Consider the following 24,693-nt stretch of genomic DNA (forward strand, 5'->3'; position numbering starts at 1 on the left):
AAAGACAGAGGGAGAGAGACAAGTTAGAGGTACTGTCAAAGCTCACAGTTCTTCCAGCCTTACTGCATGTCAGATGAGCAATCATGATGGCCCCTTTTGTGTAGAATGACTGAGAACATTACCTTTGTGCACTGAGGCCAGACTGCTGGCAAAGGCTAACAACAAGATTATAGAAGTGAGAGAACCAAAAAGCTCCTATGGGAAGAAACTACCCAGTGAAAGTAGTGACAGCTATAAAGGCTTTCTACTGAGCACTTCAGTAGGTCTGACAGTCTACAGAACCAGTTATAATACTAATAATATGGCCACTTCCTGACCACCTCATTTGACCTCCAAGTCCCCAGAGATGTTTAAGTTAAAATGTAATTTCATTTTGTCCCATGTTCCACCCACTTCATGCAAATGTCTGGTTCTGGCACAGTACCAAACAGATGAAAAATCTGGTTAAATCAGAAGAGTTGCAAATAATCTGAATTACACCATACATACTAAACATAAGTACTCACAGGCACCTAAAGCAGGACTTGTTCCCCAACAGCTTCAAAAAAGTTCATATCTCTTCCCATTTCTATACATGAATATGCCCTTATCTCCCCAGAAGGGAACATTTTTGCAGCACTTGTAAGCTCAATATCAGTATCACACTAAGGACAGCTACAGGGTTTTCAGTCAGCACAGAATGCAGGTAAAAGACCAAGCTGATCCAAGACTCATTGGTCTCCAGAGCTAACATACACACAAAGGTCGACATCCTCACATGGGTAAAGTCTCATTTGCCATCTTGCAAGACAGTCTAAGGGCACATGGGCACCCTACCTTCGCCTGTAAAATTCAACACAACTTCCATACTCCATAACGCAACATACAAATACTTGACTGATTAAACAGAGGAAGCAGAAGCAAGCCACGTCTGAGCCCTGAGGTGCAAATTCATAGGAGAGCACACCAAATTCCAGATGTACTCTTTTCATAGATGTAGTCTCTCTGCAAAGATTGTCACAGGTTTTTCCACATTTTTGGGAAAACAAACTTCTCTCACACAAATGCACAATATTCTACAGTCTTTATGTGAATGTCAGGTAAGCTGAATGCTAGGGACCTCTTTTCTGAGGCGGTGGTCTTAAGGCAGGAAAATATGTAATATCCCCTCTGGGCCTCCCTTGAAAAATTTTCAAAGGCTATTTTCACTATAGCCCACAGCATTATGAAAATAATCATCAGTAATTTAAAACTAACAAAAATATAATTCTGGGAAACATTCTTTTACTGAAGAACACTTCCCTGTAAATACTCATCAGCAGAGTGCTAGAACAACACTGTCCCAGTCACTATTTGGCATTATTTCTAAGCTAACAAAATCTAACAGGTGATTCTTAGAGAAGTTAATGCAATAACTAAATTTAATTTTTAATGCAAACCAGTAGATACTCAGATTCTGATAATAAACATGGACAATAAGAGTTCACTGGCTTTCCAAGTAAAAGCACAATGTAGTTTGCAAACCCTGCAATGTAAATGTCCTCAGTAAACCAGCTATATAAAGATTTCAAATAAAAAGTTAATATTTATTAAGATACTATTTTTAACCGCATCTTTTCTAGAAATTCAATGCATCATTGCTATGTGCACTGCACAGAATATGCACTTTTAAGTAAGTGTTGCGAAGGACAGTTTAATTCCAGAATTTCTTCTGCAGATATCTGGATAATACACCATCACCAAAGAATCAACTGAATAACAGCACTTAAAATGTTTCATTGAATGGAGTCTTTCTGCAATGTGCAGAAGATATGTCCTAAAAGACTGAAGTCTGAGTTTTTGGGGTTTTTTTTAATATCCTCAAAATCCATTAAAAATTAATCTTTATTGAGGGTAACTCCTGAGATAAACAGAAGACTAGTGTAAAAATTTCCCCTAAAACATTTTCTGTTGCAGATACTAAAAGAAAAACAATGCTAATATGCTACTAAATGGAAACAATTGGAAGTTGAGAATTGAGAAAATGAGAATGGAACTTAAATATCAACCTATGTGGTAGCTTCTTTTGTTGCTGTTATCTTAGATTAACATACATATCACAGTTCTCTTAGGAACATCATCAGGTTTTCAAGCCTAATTTTCAGAAGTTGTATGCTTTTTTATCTTTATAAGTTAACTTTACATTCCAAATAACTAGTCTTGCTGTCCCTTGCTTTGGGACTATTATAGTAATCCATAAAAAACCCCTTATCGGATTAACACTATAGGCAAATAGAATGACTCAATTAAAGAGGCTTTATTTTTTATGTCAGAAATATAACCCAAAACTCCAATAAATAAAGGTTGATAGGAAGCTAGCATTAAGAATCCAAATTGTAACATATGGAGATATCTGGGACATCAAATCCTCAAGCTCTCCTAATACTAAGGAGTGTCTGTAAACAATGAATACATAAATAACTCAAAATTATAAGGACTATGAAGTCTTAAAACTAAAACAACACGATCCAGGTTAACACCTCCCCACCACCACTGGATCATTTACATCTAAATAGGGTATATTTAACACAAAAAATAAAACTTTAAAGAAAGTTGAACAAAATTTGGTGTTAGGGCACACAGAAGCCCTTTGTGATAGATTCCAGTAGTGGCCCTTGGTTTTTGTATCCTACAGATGACTATAAAGTTCAATTCCCTCTGGATATGATGTCTAACAGGGCAACACAGCAGTCACAATACAACAAAATGTCACACTGTAAGCAAAAATATATCCCACTGCAGAGTTTTCATTAATAAGCAGGGAGAGCACATGTTACTCAAAGGCTACTTCACAGCCGCAAACTGCTAGTGAGTATTAATCTTTTTTTGGTCACATTACCTTTGAATAATAGGAAAGTTTTGTTGTTTTATAGTTTTACTTCTTGTACTTACATTTTTTTAAATGACAAGGTCACTAAAAACTCATGCACACTGAAAAAAAATCATGCAGTAGTTAAGGTAAACCATCCAAGCAAGTTTTATTCATTAATATTCATAAATACACACAGCAGTTTCATTAGAGATTTTTTCATTTTTTCCTCTTCAGTTTGAATGTGGAGTATTAGGAGAGCTTTTTTGCACGTCAAGCTACAGGACACAGAGCTTTTTTTCTCTGCACTTCAACCTATATTTACCTGCTAAAAGTAAAAATTGGTTAAGTGGAAATGATTATCGTATATATCTTTTCCCTCTTCCTTTGAATGTACATAATGGAACAAGAGTGACAGACCTGAAATTACAATCACCAAAACAAACCCAAGATAGTTGTCCACTTCCATTGGCAAATACAGCACAGAGGACATCGTCTGCAAAGTGGGATGCCATCAAAGAGGAGGCTCATTTCCTTTATTATTCTCTTTTAAATTTAGGTTTTCTAAAGCAACATCTAGAGGCATAATATCTACACAGCCCATAGCACCAAAATCAGCAATCTCTCCCCGTTCATCCTCATCTGAGGAGGAACTTTCTTCCTGCATCAAAGTGGACAGTAGAAGCTCTTGAACAAACAAGCTGCGATCTGCCTGTTCACTTTCTTTTGACTGACGTTCTGCTTCTGACATCTTAGGATCATTCAACCTGCATAGTATCACAGAAAGAGAGAAGACAGGCTTAGAAGTATCATCAATAAAATGGGCTTTCACTAATTGCCTAAACAGCTGGACTGATGCATGCTGAATAACATCTGAAAGCCATTCTTTTGAGAAACAACCTAGGTACTGCTGCACTTCTTTTGACATGTACAGATCTGACAATATCTGACACTCCTGATGCAAGAATACAAACATTTAACAAACTTGTTCCTAGATGCTTAAAAAAACCCCACTTCATAAAAATACATTCTAAGGTTGAAGGGGAAAAATAGTTATTTCTCAAATTTGTTTCCCCTCAGAGGCATTATGTTTTAAGGAGCGTTAAAATTCTCTACTCATCTCTTAAGTGCTCATTTTGTGCCCAGGACAACTTCTAAATGCAAGCATGACACAAAATACATTACTAAACACATAATGCCCAGAGATTCCCAAAGCACAGTAGACCATTCCCTTCACTTATCAGTGCATGCACCACCACCATAGAAGCAAGAGAATTGCTTGTTTCAGTTCTATCCTAGTTCACAAGATCAGTGACTGACATTTGCAGATACTTTCCTTAAAGTTATGATTTTCAAAAAGCTTTGAATTGAGATATCACAAGTTTTGATAGAAATCAGCATAACAGCAATAACTTGTCCCAAACCCAGTTTCTAGACACAGAAACTGTTTAAATGTTTTTGTTCTTTCTCAACATGCAGCTGAAAAACATCCTCCCCCTTGAATCCAGAAAATCAATATTCTAAACCTCTGAAAAGAGTTGGAATGAGAGTGGGCAACTCTTCTATAGTCGAATGGACTAGATGATCATTGTAGGTCCCTTCCAACTGAACTATTCTATTCTATAGATCTTCAGGATGTAACTATACTTTCTGAAACAGATATGCATACTGCTTATTAAGAGCACAACTGTTCTTTGCTTTTTTCATACAAAATACTTTATATATAAACCTCTATTCAACCTTCAGCCTTCATTAAAGATTCATTTCCTATTAAATAAAAATACCTTTTAAGTTCTCTTCCTTCACATTATCAGCATAAAAGTTTGAAACATATTATTTTAAAGGCTCTTGTCTTATCAGAAGTAGTAGGGTAAACAAGCATGGTTTAACAAGGCAATATCCCTTATGTTTCTCTTCAAATTGAGAAACAGTAAGTAATATTTATTCATTGCCTAGGAACAAACACTCACCAGGGTTGAAAAGGAGATGTTACCAATGCAAACAAAAGCATAGTATCTCAACTACAAACTTAATTTAGTGATCTGGCAGTAGTTTCACTGAACTCTATGATCACAACAGGATCAAGGAAAACAGAAATGGCAGAGGAGTTAAAACCACAAACCAAATTACCTCATAAGAAGAAACTGGGAATTCTGTATAGTCTGATGATTGTTTTCTGTGTTAGATGTATTGGTTGCTGCTATAGATTGTGTAAGAGTGGTGGGGATGCTGCTTGTGTTAGTGCGTCTAGTTGCATTGCGTGCAGTTTCCAGTTGTTGTCTTGCTGCCTGTGCATGCTGTCTCTCCAACTGCAGTTGCATCTGCAGTTGCTGTAACTGAGAAGCAGAAGGACCAGAAGAATTGAGCTGGCCTGCAGAACGTCTCACGCCTGATAACTGAGATAAAAGCTCTGCCAGAAAAGAGAGAAGTTTCTACAGTGAAATCTGCTTAAATACATATCACACAACAGCATAATTATGTTCTCAATACCAGTATATAAATTCCTTTGCTTTCTAATACCTTTAATCAATGAAATTCATGAACAAATTGTATTGATTTGAAAAGTTTCACGGGCTATCCATTACAAGCACCCCATGTCTCAAAGGAAGATTAGAAATCATCTAAAGAACTATGCATAAAAAAGAGAGTCAAAGCTTAAAGCTTTTTAAACTAATAAGAGCCAACCTATGGGGAATACCATATAAGCAATATTCTGTGCAAGAATTCTCTAAAATTTTATCTTCAACTTAAAATAGCTTTGACCACTTCAATTCTGACTGCAGTTGGTGGCTTTATGCACCTTAAATGCATATTCCAGAGGGAAACTGTGCTGCAGAAAAGACAAATAATTACAGCATAATTTCAGACATTTTTAGAAAATATTCCATTCAGAAAGGTTTTTAAAATGTTGTATTATATGAAAAATATTTGACCATAGGAGGGTTTTTTTTGTGAGACTTTTGACCTTTGCTGGAAAAAGAGAAATTCTAATGATAAAAAAAGTTAAATAAATCTAACCAGGATTCCTTTCCTCCAAAGTTCAAGACTGTGACAAATTCTGTCCATGCTAAGCATTTCCCAAAATAAACATAATAAGTTATTGCCTGGTGATTTACTACAGATTATGTTCCACACAAAGTTGTGAGTACTACTTTGTTGTGTATTATGCAAGGAGGGCAGAAGTAGTAGATTAGCTTTTTCCCCTATCCATCCAATCCCCGTTAAAGCTGCAAGTCATTATTATAGGTCATGAAAATTTTCCTTCCATCTTACTTTCATGATATAATTATTTGAAACTAGGCTTTTCTTAGGGGAATAAAGCACAATGTGGTAGCTCTTTGCATCAGGAACACTTGGAATACCAACAGTAAATGCTCAAGTAATTTTTAATCAGCACAGTTAATCATTATCTACCAAAAATATTTTATTTCACTAATTACTGATAACCACCACAAGGAGAAAAATAAATAAATAATGTTTACATGTCCGTTACAAGCACAAGTTCTAACTTCTGGTAGTATATACTAATTATTACCCCAATACAAAGGAAGACTTATAACACTGCCAGGTAAGACAGATGTATTTTTCCTTCCTATTTGTAAGATCACTTTGAGTACAGCTTAACAGAACCCTGGTAGCAGATGCGAATTTGTAAATTTGAGACACAGGATTGGCATGACACAGACACCCAACCAGGCTGCACTACATTCTCTGAATGCAAAAAACATTGACACAAAAAAACCCCCCAACCCCCCCCAAAAACCCCCAAGACTCAAAGGAATACCATTTTATTACACATGCTTCTAAATGGGAAGGTCTTGTGAGGCTGAAACAAACCAAGGCAGCCACTTCATGTTTAACTCAGCTAAACTAACACCCAGCGCGTTGGTAAGAGGAAGTATTGCATTCCAGGACACACAAACATCCTCCCTTCTTGCAACAACTCTAGTGCTTTCATGACCTAAGTCATTAAGATGACAGAAAATTTTTCATCCTCTTTTGCTAGGATATTTTTAGTAGCAGGAGTGCATCCAGCAGGTCCCAGGAAGTGATTTTTCCCCCCCTCTATTTGACACTGGCAAAGCCACATCCAGAGTTCTGTGTCCAGTTTTAGGCTCCCCAGGACAAGAGACATATGGACATAATGGAGCAAGTCCAGTAGAGGGTCACCAAGATGATCAGGAGGCTGGAACACAGTCCAGGAGGGGAGAACTGGTTTTGTTCAGGTTGGAAAAGAATACTTTGGAAGATATCTTATTGCTATCTGAATCTACCCACTTGGAAGATACAGGAAAGACTAAGTTAGACTCTTCTCAGAGGCATACAGCAATAGGACAAGAGTCAGACAAAGAAACATGGGAAATTTCAATTCCATCCAAAAGGTTTTATTTTTTTGTATCCCACTCACTTCCCTCCCCCCCCTCCATCCCCTTTTAAAGCATAAAGGTTTTTGAATACTAGAACAGGTTGTCCAGAGATGTTGTAGGATCTCTGTCCTTGGAGGCATTCACAACTCAACTGAATAAGGCCTTGAGCAACCAGATCTAAATAGATCTCCTTTGAGAAAGGGGTTGGTCAATTTCAAACTAATTTTTTCTATCCTTTTTCTGCCATTTCAATGAGTTAAATCAGTTCACAGAGGGCCTGAAAGGCAGACAACACAACAGAGGCAAAGGAACTATGACTGTGGGTGGGTGGAGCTGCAGTTTCCTCTTTCAAAAGCAAGACACTCTTAAGTTGGTTCACTGTCAAAGAATCATATCCGAACAATAAGAAGCTCCAGTTGAAACATTCCCTTCCAGGATCTGAAGCAAAGACAAATAATAGCAGGAACTTAGATAAGTGTAGGAAGTTCTGAAGTTTCCCTGACACTTATCATTTTTCACTATAAAAGTGTAAAATTGATATCTCTAAGATTTTACATTAGACCATCTAGTCCAACCCCCCTGCCATGGGCAGGGACATCTTTCACTAGATCAGGTTGTTCAAAGCCCCATCCAAGTTGACTTTGAACACTTCCAATGATGGGGCATCCCCAACTTCCCTAGGCAATCTGTCCCAGGTATGATGAGTTACCTTCATCATAAAAAAAATTCTTCATTACATCCAATCTAAACCTATCCTCTTTAGGTTCAAAACTTTTGCCCCTTGTCCAGTCACTATGGGCCCTGATAAAACAAACAGATAAAAAAACAAACAAACTCTTTGTCTTTCTTATAAGCCCCCTTTATATCTTGAAAGGTTGCAATAAGGTGCCCCAGAGTCTTCTCTTCTCCAGGATAAACAACCCCAACTCTCTCAGCCTTTCTTCATAGGAGAGGTGTTCCAGCACTCTTATCATTTATGTGACCCTTATCTGGACCCACTCTAACAGGTCTGTGTCTTTTTTGTACTGTTGACCCCAGAGCTGGATGCACACTGGATGCAGGACCTTACACTTGGCCTTGTTGAACTTCATGAGGTTCCCACGGCCTCACTCCTCAAATCTCTCAAGGTCCCTCTGGGTGGCATCCCTTCCCTCTAGGGAATCAACTGCTCTACTCAGCTTGGTGTTGTCTGCAAACTTGCTGAGGATGTACTCAATTCCACTGTCTGCATCATTAATAAAGATATTAAATAGTACTTGTCCCAGTAAAGACCCTTGAGGGACACCATTCCTTAATGATTTCCACTTGGACATTTAGCCATTGACTGAAAATTCTTTGGATGCAGCCATCCAGTCAGTTCCTTACCCATCTAACAGTACTTTTGTCAAACCCATCTCTCTCCAATTTAGTGGCAATAATGTGGGAGACTATATCAAAGTCCTTACAGAAGTCCAGATAGATGACATCCGTAGCTCTTCCCCTGTCCCTGATGCATTCCCTCTGAGATAGAAGGCCAGTACATTAGTCAGGCATGATTTGCCCTTGCCTAGGGCATGTTGTCTGTCTCTAATCCCTGCCTTCCATATGCCTTGACATAGAATCATAGAATCAGACAGGTTGGAAAAGACCTCTGAGATCATCAAGTCCAACCCTTGATCCATTACCACCGTGGTTACTAGACCATGGCACTAAGTGCCACATCCAGTCTCATCTTTAAAACCTCCAGGGATGGAGAATCCACCACTTCCCTGGGTAGCCCAGTCCAATGCCTGATTACCCTCTCTGTAAAGAATTTCTTCCTAATATCTAACCTAAACCTCCCCTGGCAGAGCTTAAGACCATCCCTTTTTGTCTCACTGATAGTTGCCTGGGAGAAGAGACCAACCCCCACCTGGCTACAACCTCCTTTCAGGTAGTTGTAGAGAGTGATGAGGTCTCCTCTGAGCCTCCTCTTCTCCAGGCTGAACAGCCCCAGCTCCCTCAGCCTCTCCTCATAGGACTTGTGTTCGAGTGTCTTCACCAGCCTTGTTGCTCTTCTCTGGACCTGCTCCAGCACCTCAATATCCTTCCTGAACTGAGGGGCCCAGAACTGGACACAGTACTCCAGGTGTGGCCTCACCAGTGCTGAGTACAGGGGAAGAATCACTTCCCTGGTCCTGTTGGCCACACTGTTCCTGATACAGGCCTTCTTGGCCACCTGGGCACACTGCTGGCTCATGTTCAGCTTCTTGTCAATCCAAACTCCCAGGTCCTTTTCTGCCTTTCCAGGAGTATCTGTTCCATGACCTTACCAGGTACAGAGATGAGGCTGACTGGTCAGGAGTTCCCAGGGTCCTCGTTTTTTTTTAAAATTTAATTGGTTGCATATATTAACATGTACTATAAGATTTTTCCTAAAGAAGCATTACATAATACATGGGTACTGTAAAAAGATCTGATTAGTTAAAAGCAACAAGCATTAACACAGATACATATAAAACTCAACCTAGTTGGACTGAGTGCTGAACTTGCAATGAACTATGGGTAATGAGCCTTCACAGAGAAAAACATGAGAATTAAAATGTATGTAACTTGCTACACAGATTACCTGCAAATAGTTTCTCTCCTTTGGACACCTGGAATTAGATGCAGTTTCAACCATATATGAGTTTCTATTCTAAACTAAGAGAAAGGTCTGTTGCCATGAAGTGTGATGTGGATAACTCTGAAGTGCAGACCTCAGATGCTCATGGAAGATGGGTGGATTTTGACAGCTGGAGATGGAATTTTTTTTTTTAATTTCATTTTAAACACAGAAGAGGGCCTGTGTGTTTGAAGGCCTAAGTGTGATATTTGTTTGTGAAGGACTGTGCTCAACCCCTCCCTTTCCCCTCATCAGCTGCAACTCTCCACAGAAGTCTTCATTCAGTCAGTCTTGTCTAGTTTGATGGATTCAGGGAATTCATCGTAAAGCTACGCTTCGGTTTCCTGTTTAAGTGCATGCAATTGTCTGTAAAGGGTGTTCCACATTAATGGCCTCCTTGGCACTGTTTTCAAAGTAGGGGATGTTGTTTTTACTGCAGCACTAGGCTTGTACCTGTTCTGTGGTGACTTGTCTGTTTTCTAGATCAATCTTGTTTCCCAGCACAAAAAAAGGAAAGTTCTCAGGATCCCTTGGATTGGCCTGAATGAGGAATTCATCCCTTGTGCTGTCTAGGGTTTTGAATGTGTTGGGGGCCGTGACATCAAACACCAGGATGCAGCAGTCTGCTCCCTTGTAGAAGGCAACTCCCAGAGACTGAAATTGTCCATGGTCTGCTGTATCCTATATCTGTATTGTCACTAGCCTGTCATCTACCATGACCTCTTTTGTCAGGAAGTCTGCACCTATCATAGCCTTGTACTGGTTACTGAATTTCTTGTTCACATACTGTTTCATGAGTGATGTCCTTCCCATCCTAGAGTCTCCAAGGATGATGACTTAAAGTAACACTTTCTTCCTAGAAGTCATCTTTTACACTGGTGTGTGTGCTGCAGCGTCCAGCCCGAGACTTGTTTTTACCCTTCTAAAAAATGGGTGTGATGTTTCCCTTTTTCCAATCACTGGGGACTTCACCTGACTGCCATGACTTTCCAAATATGATGGAGAGTCCCTTGGCAATTACATCAGCCAATTCCCTCAGAACTCTGGGATGCATCTCATTGGGTCCCATAGACTTATATACATTCAGGTTCCTCAGGTGGTTATGAACCTGGTCTTTACTTACAGTGGGAGGGACCTTTCTCTCCAAGTCCCCATCCTGCTGTCCATCCACTCAAAAATTAAAAAATACATGCATACATATCATATGAGGAGAGGCTAAGAGACCTGTGACTCTTCAGCCTGGAAAAGAAAAGGTTCAAGGGGGAGGAATTTTAACAGTGTATATAAATACCTGATGGGAAAAAAAAAAAAAAGGAAAGGGAGTCAGACTGTACTGCCCACTGACAGGGCAAGAGGTAGAAATTAAAACAAATGAAATCCATCTGAATACAAGAAAACACTTTTTACTGTGAGGGCGATCAAACACTGTAACAGGTTGCTCAGAGAGGTTGTGGAGTCCATCTGTAGGAATATTCAAAACCTGACTGGACATGGTCCTGAGCAACCTGCTCTAAGTGGCCTTGCTTGGGGGCATGGGGGGGAGGGAAGTTGGATGGGGTTGTACTAGATGATCTTGAAAGGTCCTTTCAAACATCAACCATTCTTTGATACCACCTGTGAACAGGTCAGTCGTGGAAACGAGCCTAGAAGTCTCTAAATTTAAAAGTACAAGCTAAAGGGGCAGTGTTTTTCATTTCAGAAGTTCCAGGTTCGAGCCCTGTAGACAATCCAATTAAGGATACTTTTCATCAGTAAATACCCATCAATTAAAACATTAGAAAGCATTTTTTTATTTTTAAAGACAGAAAAACAAGACAACTATTATCATCTTGGATTTTGTTTCAAAGTCTATTTAAGGACTCTGAGCTAAAATCAGTGGTTACAGATCTTACCAGCTATAGGATCCATGGTTTCTCTATTGCTTGGAGAATATGAACTCTGAGAAGATGAAAGGCCACCACTGGAACTGCTAGTAAAGTGCATGTTTGATCTACGTGCACGGGGGCCTCCCAAACCCCGGCCTGGGTGAAACATTCTACGTACGTGCCGGACACCACTAGATTCATCATAACCAAGCAGTTAAGAAAAGTCTTTTGCTATCAAGTATTAAACAGCAAGAACATTTACTAGATTGAATAATTGGGCAACACACTATTCCTCATTCATAAAACAATGATTCAACTTTATAAGCGCCATGCAATCATAGCTATGGTGCCAGTCAGACCTATAGATGTGAACCCAAGGCTCCTTGCACTAAATTCATCTTTCCCAGGTTTTTTATCATGTCTAAAAAATGTCAGGATGGATTTTCTGCCTTATGGATTAAAGTTTCTGCTAGGTAATGCTACAACTGATGATGCATATTCAGCAGAACACATTACTCGATAGACATAAGGATTTTAGTATAAAAATTGGGAAAGAAGGGTATTTAAATACTGAAAATAATCTATAAAGTTTTATTGCTATTCTTACCACACAAACGTGTGAGTTTTACTCACTGAGGTCTTGCTGGGAAAACTAGGCCTAGAAAAAACCCAATGTGAGAGAAAATTCTTTCCCATGAATAGTGCTATCTATTTCTCTGCCTGTCTGTTTGAGAAGTTAACTTCCCTTTTGCAAGAAGAGATTAAGTTCTCACAGACATGGCTGAGGCCTCTGCTGGGAGAGAGTGAAACCATAAAGTACAGGGGAGAACACAGCCTTGAAGTTATGCGCACGCGAAAGATGTTGTTATAAAAGCACCGGAATGGGTTTCCTGGGCTACTCTTTCGCCTGCTGCATGATTTAGCAGTGCATTTAGGGTTTCTGATATTGGAATAAACTTTTCCTTAATACCCTAGTCGTGGTTTGGTCATCTGCATATCAATTCTTATGGGGGGGTATAATCTCCTTTGAGACAGAATATAGTTGTCTAGCAGAGATTGGTTTGTTCCTCCTTTGTATCTGTTGATACTGGAAGTGATAGAACATTGTCACTAATATTTTACTGATTGACTACTGCTCTCATGCAGTTTGGGAAGCTTTCTATAGCTACATCTGACAGAAAAATGCCCCCATTCTGAGCCTTTTTTTAAAGTAAACTTGGAAAATAAGATAACTAGAACATCCTTAATATAAATCCTTTGAAAAATTCCAACCTTGGTCTCATTTAGAAAAGGGTCATAGTAGCTTGCTAGTTGCACCTTTCAAAGTGTTTTTAAGAAAAGTAACATTATTTAAATATACTAGTTAAGAGTATATTGATGTCTCACCCAACTATGATGGGGTTAAAAAAGCATTTGGAACTCTTAACTCATTGCAAACATATACTGAAAACAACCAAGCTAGAACCATTTACAAGGTCAAGACTAAAGCCATATTTTAAACAGTAAAACAGTTGAAAATTGTTTAAGAAAGAAACTGGAATTCAAAGAGCTGTCCAGAGTCTCCAGGGATAAAGGTGGTATCTTGCAGTGTCTGCACAGGATTCTTCACAAGAAATATGTGCAGCCATTTAAAACAGCTTAAAACACCCTTCTAACTGTTACACACAAGACCATATCCTTTCCTAAACTGATAGCAACTGAGCAGAGGGAAATCTCTCCTCCATTTCTTCCTTTTAGTCTTAGCTGTCAGAAGACATGAAATAGTACTCAACATGGAAAAACTAGTCCAGAAACTATCAAGTTTTGTGGACTTGGCAACACTGATTGCTAAAGTAATGTTGTACAGAGACTTTCACATGCATTTCCTATAATTATTTATAAAGACTCCCCCCATCAGTTTTGTGATGACTGACACTGTGGCCTTACTCAGAAACTGAAAAGATTATTCTGATTTCTCTAGTTCTTATGTAGCTAGTAATAAACAGACATTTTACAATTAAAAGTTATCTGACATCACCGATGTGGGAGGGGAAGGAAAAACTTCAGAAGCATGAATTCTAATCCAACACCTCATCCACTTCAATAGGAAGTCAATTTCACTGTGTAATTCAGACTGACAATTTAAATGCTAACGAATTTAAATACAGACCACAACCAAGGTGAAACCATTTCCTCTCATGTTGCTAGCAGTAGATATAATGAGATTGAGTTGTTAGGTCTGGTTGGTTTTTTTTTAAGAAGTCCTGAACAAAAAAAGGCACTATTAAATTACGCCAGAAGTGTATTTTTTTAAATGAGATACAGAAAGATAAATCATTTCAAGATCACTTAATGAGTTTTTCATGATAGCCTGTACTTCCATGAAGAGTATCTTCTGAAATTATGTTGCAAGTATTTGTACAGTAAAAAAAGTGCTACATTACTATTCCTAAGACCAAGTAACAGAAAGAAGATTGTACTTAAAAGTGCAAAGAAACTGACAGTTTGAGCTCTTCAGTCATTGAGAGTAGTTATATCCCTACAATTTGCAGATAACAAAGATAGTCCTAATCCCTAGGAAGTCTCCTGATAGGTCTTCTAGTTATATCTTTAAAAAAGTCAATAAATGACAAGCTGAAACTACCCTATTGAAATACAGTAATAAAACTAATCAAACACTTAAGATCCCTCAGTTTCAAAGTTCAAAGCATTCTCTAACAAACATATATGCTTTTGGTGAAATCTGCTTTCACTCTTGTGATTATCTATAAAACACTATCGTATCTGGATTGCTGCTTTCCCATACACAAAATGGCATCAGAACTAATGACTAAGAAGGGTAAAAACTGCAGAAAGAAGCAGCTGGGTGTCAGAAACATCTTTACAAGGTTTCGCTATCAGGAATAAAACAAAAACACACACCCACATTGTCAAGCAACACCCAAAGCCCATTCACAGTTTGATAGATATAAATATATATACATATAAGCAATTCAGACTTATAGTTCCCCTATAACTAAACACCAGTTATAAAAAATAAGCAAAACTGATGTAGCCATTTGACTACAGAAGTCAGAACAAGCAGTTACAGTTATCATAAGGAACAGTCTATCCCTTTTCCCTTAACTTAAGAAAGGATATTAAATCTCTAGGAGCTCTGTGTTCCAGTGTAAGATGAGCTGCAAAGTCATCTGTGACATGATTAGGATCCCCTCCAGGCAATGCTGCACATATTGGACAGATCTGAAACAACAAAGTGAGAAGAAAAAAAACCCACAACCAACTTTACACAAATCACAAAACACAATTCAGAGTTGATCACTTGACATGGATTCTTATACTTACTTACAATTACTTTTCCTTGTAATTATGCTTTTAATAATACCATAGAAACCAAAAAGTAAAATTTTCAAATCCTATCTGCAATGTTTCAGTTTTCAAATTTGTCTATGTCAATTCCAACACAGACAGTAGGTCTAGTTACACAGGATTACTGCTTGAATGTACCTACATATAACATTATCAAGTTCATTGTCATAAGTTTGAAAAGAGATGTTGGAATTTTTTCCCAATGTCTGCCCCCCCCCATCTGTTTCTTCCGGGGTGGGGGGGGGGGGGGGGAAAAGGGCAAAACCGCCCGGGCGGGGGAGCGCGGGGGGGGGGGGGGAGAGTGAGCTCTCTCGGGAAAAGGAGGTTGCCAAGGGGAGTGCTGGGAGTCTGTTTGGGGGCTTTGGGGTTTTGTCCGCAGACCAGACAGAGCGGGGAGCCCGGTTTTCGGCCGCCTCCTTTTCTTTTCCTGAGAGGAAGTTTTTTTTCCCCATGGGACACCTCGCGGAGGACGACTGAGAGAGACCGACCCATCTCAGAGCGAGGTATTCTGTTTTCAAGACTGTCTGTGGGAAAAAGGACTTTCTTTTCATTGCTGGCTGCGAGCAACCCCCCCGGGTTGCCACGGGTTTCTCCCCCCCCACACACCTGGGGAATTGGAACTTTGTTTTGTTTCTCCTGAAAGTTTTTGATTTGTTGTTTATTCAGATTTTGTTAGTAAAAAGTTGGGGGTTTTTCCTTTTTCACACTTCCACCTGAAGTTTCTTTATTTCTAAATTGTAATCTTGTTAAACTAAGACATTCATTTACTGTTCTTTGAATCCCCAAGTGACTTCTTATTCATCTCATCAGTGAAGTGTAGGAAGGAGAATGAAACTAGATGTGAATATTCATTCAAGTATCACAACTGAGACCACCCACTGTGGTAACACACAAGTAGAGATTTGGCAAAGAGAAACTCCTTATTCCTACCAAGTATTTTAGGAGATGGCATTATGGTTTTCTTTTTTTCTTAAGCCTAAACACATATTTAAAAAAAGTCTAGGGACACTTACTGCCTTAGCAACCTTCATTTATTATTTTGATTTTTCCTGCCAATGACTTTGCAACCACTTGAGAGAAGTGTGCCTTAAAAGTCCTTTGCAACAGTTTTGCAGGCCAGCCTTAAAGCTTGACAGATCACATGTTAAAAAGTCAGAAAGGAGAAACTTCAACACAGTATATGTTGGGTCTTAACTATTCTTCCAGGAATATCAACCTGGACTTTACAACTGATAAGACTGTAAATTAGGGAGGACACCCCAGACTGGGAGGGGTGAGGGAATCAATAGAACCATGCAGACCTATGAAGAAAAATGCAAGGGGAAGGGAGAGCAGGGAGGAACAACGGGGAGGGTAGACAGAAATGGGTATAAAGTGGACTGGTCACACTTAAGACAGAACTGGTCAGTATGTTTGTCTGACTGAGCCTGATCACCACAGTCTGTCCTGTCTTCCTATATCTTCTTATTAAATCTTAACAATCTCTGTATAATCTCACTGTCTATCCCATGTGTATGTATGCTGCAAGGACTAAGTGCCAGCTACTGGTGAGACCTGTGTATGTATGAACAAAATTTGATGCCAGATACTGGAGTCAGACTGGGGTTGTAGGTGTCCCTGTGGCTTGTGGTGTCAGCTACTGCTACAAGTGAGGTTCCTAGCATCAGTAGTTGGAGGGGTCATAGCTCTCTAGACCTAGGGTGGGTACTACAAAGTTTGTGCCTGGAGTGCCCGCTACTGGGGGAACTGTCATATGTGGATTTGGTGCCAGCTATTCCAGTCAGGTCAGGGGTGCAGGCACCCCTGGCCTGTGGTGTTGGCTACTGGACTGAGTGGGGTCTTAACATCAGCTACCAGAGTGAGTTGTGGTCTCTGCCTTCAGCCACTGGAGCAGGAACAGTATGTATTCCCAAACACAGCTAATTGGAGGGAAATCAGCATGAGTGAGGGGTCCAGCACTGGTAGGTGAAGCAGGACCACCAGTCACAGCCCATGTGGTGCCTGGTGCCAGCTACTGGGGGAAAGGGGGAGTGGTTGTCTGCAACTTCCCCAAACCTAGTGTGCATGCATATTGGCTAGTAAACTTCAATCTGGACTAGCAAATGAGTACAGAGGAGCCTTGAGTCTAGGCAGAAGTATGAAGCAGGCAAGGGTCTGTGCTGCTATGCCCAGGGGAACATGCAAATGTGGAGTGCTTGTGAGATGAGTGCATGAGTGTTTGCTAGTGAGCATCAAGTCGGACTAGCTGGCAAACAGGAGACCAATGAAGCAAGTAAGAGTGCCTGGGATCCAGGCAGGGGTACTGGACAAAGAGGGTCATGCCAGTACTCGAGGAATCACAGTGAACATGCGTGTGCTTGTGAATCTAGAGAGTATCATGTGTACCTTCACTATAGCAGCAACCTTCTATCTCTACCAGGTGAAGAGGAAGGAGGGAACTTGTCTGCCCTATATTTATGTTTTATGCAAGTCCTACATGTAGATGCTGTTGAAGGCAGCACTATGTCGGTGGTTATCTGTGATGGGCCATGTGTCAGCGTCCTCCATGTGTGTACAGGTCTCCGAAATATGTGCTCGGTTTCACTACTGGTTGAACCTGCAAACAGGAAAGTGGTAGCTGCATCCCTAGGCAGAGGTCCTGGGTCCCCAGGCTGGGTTTCAGTAGCTGAGCAGAAGGGACTCCTGGTCTGGATAAAGCAACCATGCTCTTAACATCCCTTAAAATTAAAAAATCACCATATTACTTGGAATGAAATCCAGGATATTACTAAAAAGCCTTAAGCCAGTTCAGCTCCAAACATCACAGTTGACTTAGTTTCTAGATTTGTTCCCTTATTACCATCACCTCCCCATGTATACAAGTATACTGATTTTGGCTAGGATAGAGTTAAATTTCTTCATAGTAGCCCATATAGTGTTATGCTTTGGCTTTGTGACCAAAAGTGTGTTGATAACACACCAATGTTTTAGCTATTGCTGAACAGCTCTCACACATCAAGACCTTTTCTGTCTCTCACACTGCCCCAACAGCAGGTAGACTGGGGATGTACAAGTAGTTGTGAGGGGACGCAGCTGAGACAGCTGATCCCAACTTACCAAAGGGATATTCCATACCATATGCCATCACGCTCAGCAATAAAAAACACAGGGAAGAAAGGAGGATGGTTCAGAGTTATGGTGTTTGTCTTCCCAAGAAATCATTACATGTGATGGAGCCCTGCTTTCTTGGAGATGGCTAAACATCTGCCTGCCAATGGAAAGGAAGGAATGAATTCCTTATTTTGCTTTGCTTGCATAGGCAGATTTTGCTTTCCCTATTATCTCAACCTGCAAGTTTTTGCACTTTTACCTTTCTTATTCTCCCCTCCATCCTATCCCATCCCAATCCACTAGGGTCAGGGGACAAGTGAGCAAGCAGCTGTGTGGTGCTTAGTTGCCATGAGCACTGGACCATGACCAGTATTTTTGGCATGCAACCTAGAACTCAAAGGGTTTGAGATAATGACAGATTTGACCAGAGCATATTAGAGGGAACATATAATTATTACATTTGCTTAACCATTGCTGACCACGATATTAACTTATCTGTTCTCAATATTAGTTTATCCGATCTGTGCCATGCTCCTTCTTTTCTGTACATGTTAAAGACTTTTTGGCTTGAAAAGACAACAGAAGTTGTCCCTATAGCCAAGAGAGCCTGTTCCAATCAACTCCAAGACAGACTTGCCCCTGGCTAAAGCTGAGCCAATCAGTAATGGTGGTAGCACCTCTGTGATAATATATTTAAGAAAGAGTAAAAAAGCTGCACAGCAGCAGCTGTGAGAGGAGTGAGGAAATGCAGAAAAATAACCCTACAGACACCAAGGTCAATGAAGAAGGAGGGGGAGGAGGTACTCTAGGCAGTAGAGCAGATTCCCCTGCAGCCCATGGAGAAGACCATGGTGACACAGGTTGTCCCCCCTGCAGTCCTTGAAGGACCCCACACCAGAGCAGGTGGATGTGCTCTGAAGAAAGCTGCAGCCTATGTTGAGGAGCCCAAGCAGGAGAAGATTTTCTGTCAGAACTGTGACCCTGTGGGGGACCCATACAAGAGTAGTCTATTCCTGAATAACTGCAGTCTGTGGGAAGGACCCATGCTGGAGTGGATCATTAAGGACTGTATCCCATGGGAGGGACCCCATATTGGAGCAGGGTAAGAGTGTGAGGAGGAAGGAGTGGCAGAGATGAAGCATTGTGAACTGACTGCAAGCCCCATTCCCTATCCCCCTGTGCTGCTCAGGGAGGGAAAAGGAGGTAGAAGAGTTGAGAGTGAAGTTGAACCAGAGAAAAAGGGAGAGAAAGGTGTTTTAAAACTTGTTCTTATTTCTCATTGTCCTACTCTGTTCAATTGGCAATAAATTTAGTTTCCCCAAGTTGAATTACTTTTGTCCATGATAGTAACTGATGAGCAATGCCCCTCCTTATCCTGACCAATGAGCATTTTTCCATATTTTCTACCCATCCTGTTGCTGGGGAGGGAGGTGAGATAGAGCAGCTTGATGGGCACCTGGCAACCAGCAAAGGTTGACCCACCCCACCCGGTCCTTTCACTTCAGTCTAGTTGCTGCATTACTAAATACAAAATTAATCCACTAAGTGTGACTGAGTAGCAGAAAACTGATGTCTTCATTCTGAAACTTGATTCAAAGATGATATCTGATTGCATTTCTTACAATTTTCAGAGCTACAACCCTAAAAAAACCCCCAAACTTCTACCTGAATGCTGTTTTTGAAACCCAATAGCAACAGTAACAATCATCATAATGTCAGCCACATATATCTGTTGCCCGGTATTGCTGACCATTACCCTTGATCATTTGATGAAGAAATAATAATTACTGTGCTTTCAACTCTAAAAATGAAGAAATAGACACCAATAGTTCATATATTTTTAGGAAAAACCAGGACATTTTTGAGTCTCAGAACAGGTTGACCAGTTTTACCTCCTCTGCTACTCCTTGATATAAGGCCCTTAGCAGGCTCTAAGAAGAGAGATTGTCCTTCTCCCACATAATTTCTCAAAAAAATTTTCTTCAAGCATGCACATTTTTATAGGAATCTACAACAAAAATAACTAGACAACATTTCCCTGAATGTCCTTCTGTAATCATATGTTCCTCAGGCATGCACAGTCTTCACACACAAATATGAATATATTCCTCACTGCTGGAAAGATACCCAAACTTCTTAGTCAAGAATTTAACCTAGGATTGCTAACACACATAACTGTTGAATTAGTGAAGTGGACTTTAGAAAGAAATACAAAACATACCTGCACCATAAAGATAAATCTAAAAACAGGGCTACAGACTTTTCTAAAAAGAAAATTGTCTGAACACTAAGCAATGCAAGGATGTAGTTTCTCAACACTGTAATGAGGGTTGAGAACAAAATATTTCTAATAGTATCAAAATCCAAGTTATTTATTATTTTATTGTTTCCATAGCAAAGAATTCACTTGCATTTCAGAAAAATTTCAGACCTTCTGCCACAAACAACAGTAACATCTAGATGTAAAGACTTGAGAACACTTACTGACAAAAGCAGAAGCAAAACAATTGTTGCAGTAGGCTATTATATGGTATGTAATTGCTCTTCACCAATTGCCACTGTTGAAATCATCAGAAAAATCAAGTGGGAAACAGCAAGAGCCACTTTATTAAAAAAAAGGTCAATATATGTAAAAGTTATTTATTTTTACAAGGGTTTAACCCTCCCTGTAACACCAGGATTTAGTGGGCTGCACACCAAGGATCCAAGGACTCAGCAGATGTAGAACTGTTGAATTAGGCACTGTTAGTAGCTCAAAGAGTCAACAGGGAAAACACCAGCATAGTGTCTATGTATGTATGGTACATACCTTCCTAGTCAGCATTTAAATTAACACATACTTCAAGGAAAAAAGATACTAATTTCCTGGAAATTTTCATAAACTTTCATTGTAATTGAAAAACAATGCTGAAGCGGCTTACCACCTCTGTTGATGTTTCTGCGTGTTCAGAAGCAACATGTTCTTGAAGAGATGTTTCTGTATAACCCATCTTTCCACAATAAGGACAAGTAAAGGACTGTGGCTGCTCTACAGAGAAAGCTTCTCCACCATAATACAAATCTGGAAAAAGATGTTTTAGGAAGGGTTACTTTCAAGCAGCATAGCTCATTATTTTATTTATATGACCTCTTTATATATACCTATGTGCATGTAATCACTGTCAAATTAATTCATTAATTAATCAAAATAAACATTTTACTTCTGCACAGTATATATGCCAATACTATAAAGTTGTTCAACAACTCAACTTCCAAAGGAATAGACAGACTACCTAATTTTTACACTAGTAAACAACATTGCTCTTCCTGAATATTAGAAAGCTAAGTCTGATGGTGCTGCTGAACCCATCACTTTTCCCCCGTCGTTGTTTTTACCTTAGGTGAGCTTGTATTACAGGTAAGATCACTGTAGATGTACTGTGGTCTCACAGCAAATCTATGTTAAATATTGTAATTTAAAATGTCTCAGTGACACCATCAGTCCATATGTTGATACTGATGCCTGTAGCACTAAACCTGCATTATATGGGAAAACTGTGGTTTAAACAGGTTTTAAAATGGCTTTTGGTGGTCTCTTTGCAAACACATGCTTCTTCTTCCCAGCACCCCCCATGTTATCCATGCAGGAATGTCCTGGGAAGGTGTCCTGAGGTGTTTCCCATTGGCCTTTGTTAACCTCTTCTTGTGATTGGGTGTTCCTGTAAGCCCCTTGAGACTTCTAATTGGTTACTATGTGAATCCTCCTAAACCCTATAAATGTAACATCCCCCTCTCTTGCCTCCTCTCCACGCCCGGTGTCCTGTCTCCCTGCCGGCCATGAGGCCACGTGCGGGGGGGGGGGGGAGCACCTCTCCCCTCCAGGCTCAGGGCCTGAAAAGACCCCTGAGAAACCCCTGGAGTTCCCTTTCCCCATCCTTCAAAGCGTCGCAATGGTTCTTCAGATGGAAACGGAACTAGAACTGGGCCGCCCCACGTCGTGGGTGGGGAAAGGGATCCAGAGATGCCACAGCTGAACCAGTATTTAACAATAAGGGGAAATTTTAGCAAAGCAAAAGGAATGAGATGTTACGTACCATTTTCAATACTTCAGCACTTCTTGACTACCAAAGTAGCAACCTTCCTTGAGCTACTAATGTAGCAATTAACATGAGCCAAACTGATCATGAAAATTTAAAAAACCATGCTAAATTCATACTAAATTGCATTACTCCAGGAAAAGCTTCCTTCACTGCTTATACAGGAAGAGCACTAAGATGATGTTTAGGCTCAGAACACTCTCTAAAGGGGACTCGATGGCATACTAAATTAGATTTCAAGCCTAAGGGTATTTATAAACTGTAGTGTTTCCTAAGGAAATGGTTTTAGGACATCTGACAATCCCAGTGGGGAAGAAAAAGAACAATTTTGCTTCATCAACCACAGAGCTAGCACATTCTTCTCTCTGGTTGCAAACCTCCTGGCACTCATTCAGAAATTCACTAGCATTCCTCAGACAAAACCAGTATTTTGAGGAAGCAATTAAGAACTCAATGTAACAATTTGTTCTTGTAGACTGAGGAGACATATTACTTTAAAAAGGTACACGGAAGGCAGGAATTTTAACAACACATCTTCATACAAGTGCAACTTCATTTCAATTTAATATATATAAACTAAAAATGTCGACACCATACTGTCATTGTTGGGACGGACACCACACTGGGATTTCATGCAGAAAAGGCTCTATTTCATACAAACATTGTTAATTTATAGTCTCCCCTAGCCAGCATGTTTCACCACCATTGGTGCCCTTACTACATAAACATGTCAAGATTGGTTGCTCTATAGCTTCTGCAACTCATGGTGACTCAGCAGTTTAGGATGTCCGGTTGCCTCTGTGGTTCAGTAGTTCCATCTTCTTTGTTTATCTTCTTCTCACTTCGATGTTCACATTCCTTTACAACCTCACAGCTGCAACCACTCAAACTCAAGGCCCAAGCTGTCCACAGCCCAATCGCCTCCCACAATTCCCCTTCTTTTTGTTTTTAAACTGAAAAACAAAGGCCTGGGAGAAATTCTGACCAATCACTCGTTGAACACAGGACATCAAACAGGGAACACATAATAAAATGCACAAAACTCTGAATAATGTTACAATTACTATCTTTCCAAATCTAGCATTAACATTAAAAACATTTAACCAATCAAAAAGGACTATCAAACATTTGTTAGATATCTAAATTAAACAACCATGGATTCATATAAAACATGTTTACTTAAACAACTTACTTAACTTATTCACATTATTCTCTATCAGAAATTAGTCTTATTTAAGTTATCCTTTTAACACTTTATTAAAACTGACTTATATGTAAATGGTTTTGAACTAAAACTTAATAACTTGATGACTTTAGGGTTTATGTTCTTTAACTTTTGCCTAAGGGTGTTTCTAAAATAGGGTTTGTTCTTGAGAGCTTTTATCCAATCTAAAAACACTTCTGCAAATGGAACTTCATTCAATTTAGGGTTATGTGTTTTCTGTTATTTATTTAAGGGTGTTTGTGTATTTGTGAGCAAAACCAAAACATACACACACACACAAACTCTCACAGTGGCCACTGTCAAACATACTTTCACACAGACATACTTCTGAGTTTCATGTCACTGTGTTTTACGAACTAAGAAATTATCATTCTTGTGTTTTGCCCTCAGATGAGTAAGATCTAATTATGCATTTCTTGTTTTTATGAAAGTATAACTTGGAAAACACAAACATATTTCTGCTTCATGTTCAATTCAAAACCCAAATACATACAAACATTCTTATAGTTTAAAGATAAATATATACTCCTTTTAAAGCAAAACCACACACTTCTCCCTGCTAATGGGCTTTTAGATTTCAAAGAAAGCCTATCAGCAGTCACTACAAAAACTTTAAAAACTCTACTTTTCCATTACGTTTATGCATATATCTTAAAACAATTTTGGCTATTTAGGCAAGCAACTTCAAGAAACAGTTATTAAGACCATCTCATGAACCCGTCTTTCCTCACTCCCCCCTCCTTTTTTTTTTTTTCCAGGAGTCTGTCTTAACATCATCTTCTTTTTCACTTTTTCTTTCAAATGTTTTTGGAGGGTTGTCAACTAATAGCAAAAAAACAATCTCAATTTATACAAGATGGTTGTTTCAGGGATGAAGTTCTTGTTTATCAGTGTTTGTATCATCTAATTAAGCACAAATACATTCCCACCGCATGGTCTGTGGTTGGACCATGCCGTTGTTGAACAACTTAAACAGCATATTGATGAAAAACAAGGAAAATAACATAAAATATTCACAACAAATGAGCAAAAGTGTAGATGATAATATCTTTGTAATCATATCTATCTTTAGTGAAGAGATCAGAATAGGTTCTAGCTGTTCTTGCTTCATTGGGTCAGCTAGGGTCACATGCTGTGGTTGTGGGTAATCATAATCTTTTTGCAGTCAGTATACAGGGGGTCACCATTGTGATATATAAATAATCGTGATTCGTGAAACAAATGGGTGATTACATCAAAATAAAACAAACGGATTGTAAAACTTAATTACAC

The 24,693-nt window shown here is 39.5% G+C and overlaps 1 protein-coding gene and 1 pseudogene across 1 annotated transcript in view; both read right to left on the minus strand.

The window, feature by feature from the left end:
- Positions 1 to 3,341: 3,341 nt before the first annotated feature.
- The window catches only part of LOC113959719 (E3 ubiquitin-protein ligase KCMF1-like), a 31,172-nt gene continuing 9,820 nt past the window's right edge, over positions 3,342 to 24,693 (minus strand). Inside the window, exons 3-7 of the mRNA XM_027668939.1 lie at positions 21,042 to 21,181; positions 14,803 to 14,904; positions 11,710 to 11,884; positions 4,958 to 5,237; positions 3,342 to 3,594 (exon numbers count right to left, since the gene is read on the minus strand). Coding sequence (XP_027524740.1) covers positions 3,342 to 3,594; positions 4,958 to 5,237; positions 11,710 to 11,884; positions 14,803 to 14,904; positions 21,042 to 21,181 — 950 coding nt within the window. The remainder of the gene's footprint in view (positions 3,595 to 4,957; positions 5,238 to 11,709; positions 11,885 to 14,802; positions 14,905 to 21,041; positions 21,182 to 24,693) is intronic.
- Positions 10,069 to 10,684, minus strand: LOC113959720 (annotated as a pseudogene).

Source organism: Corapipo altera, unplaced genomic scaffold (genome assembly GCF_003945725.1).
Source record: "Corapipo altera isolate COAL_440 unplaced genomic scaffold, ASM394572v1 60747, whole genome shotgun sequence".
Lineage (NCBI taxonomy): Eukaryota > Metazoa > Chordata > Aves > Passeriformes > Pipridae > Corapipo > Corapipo altera.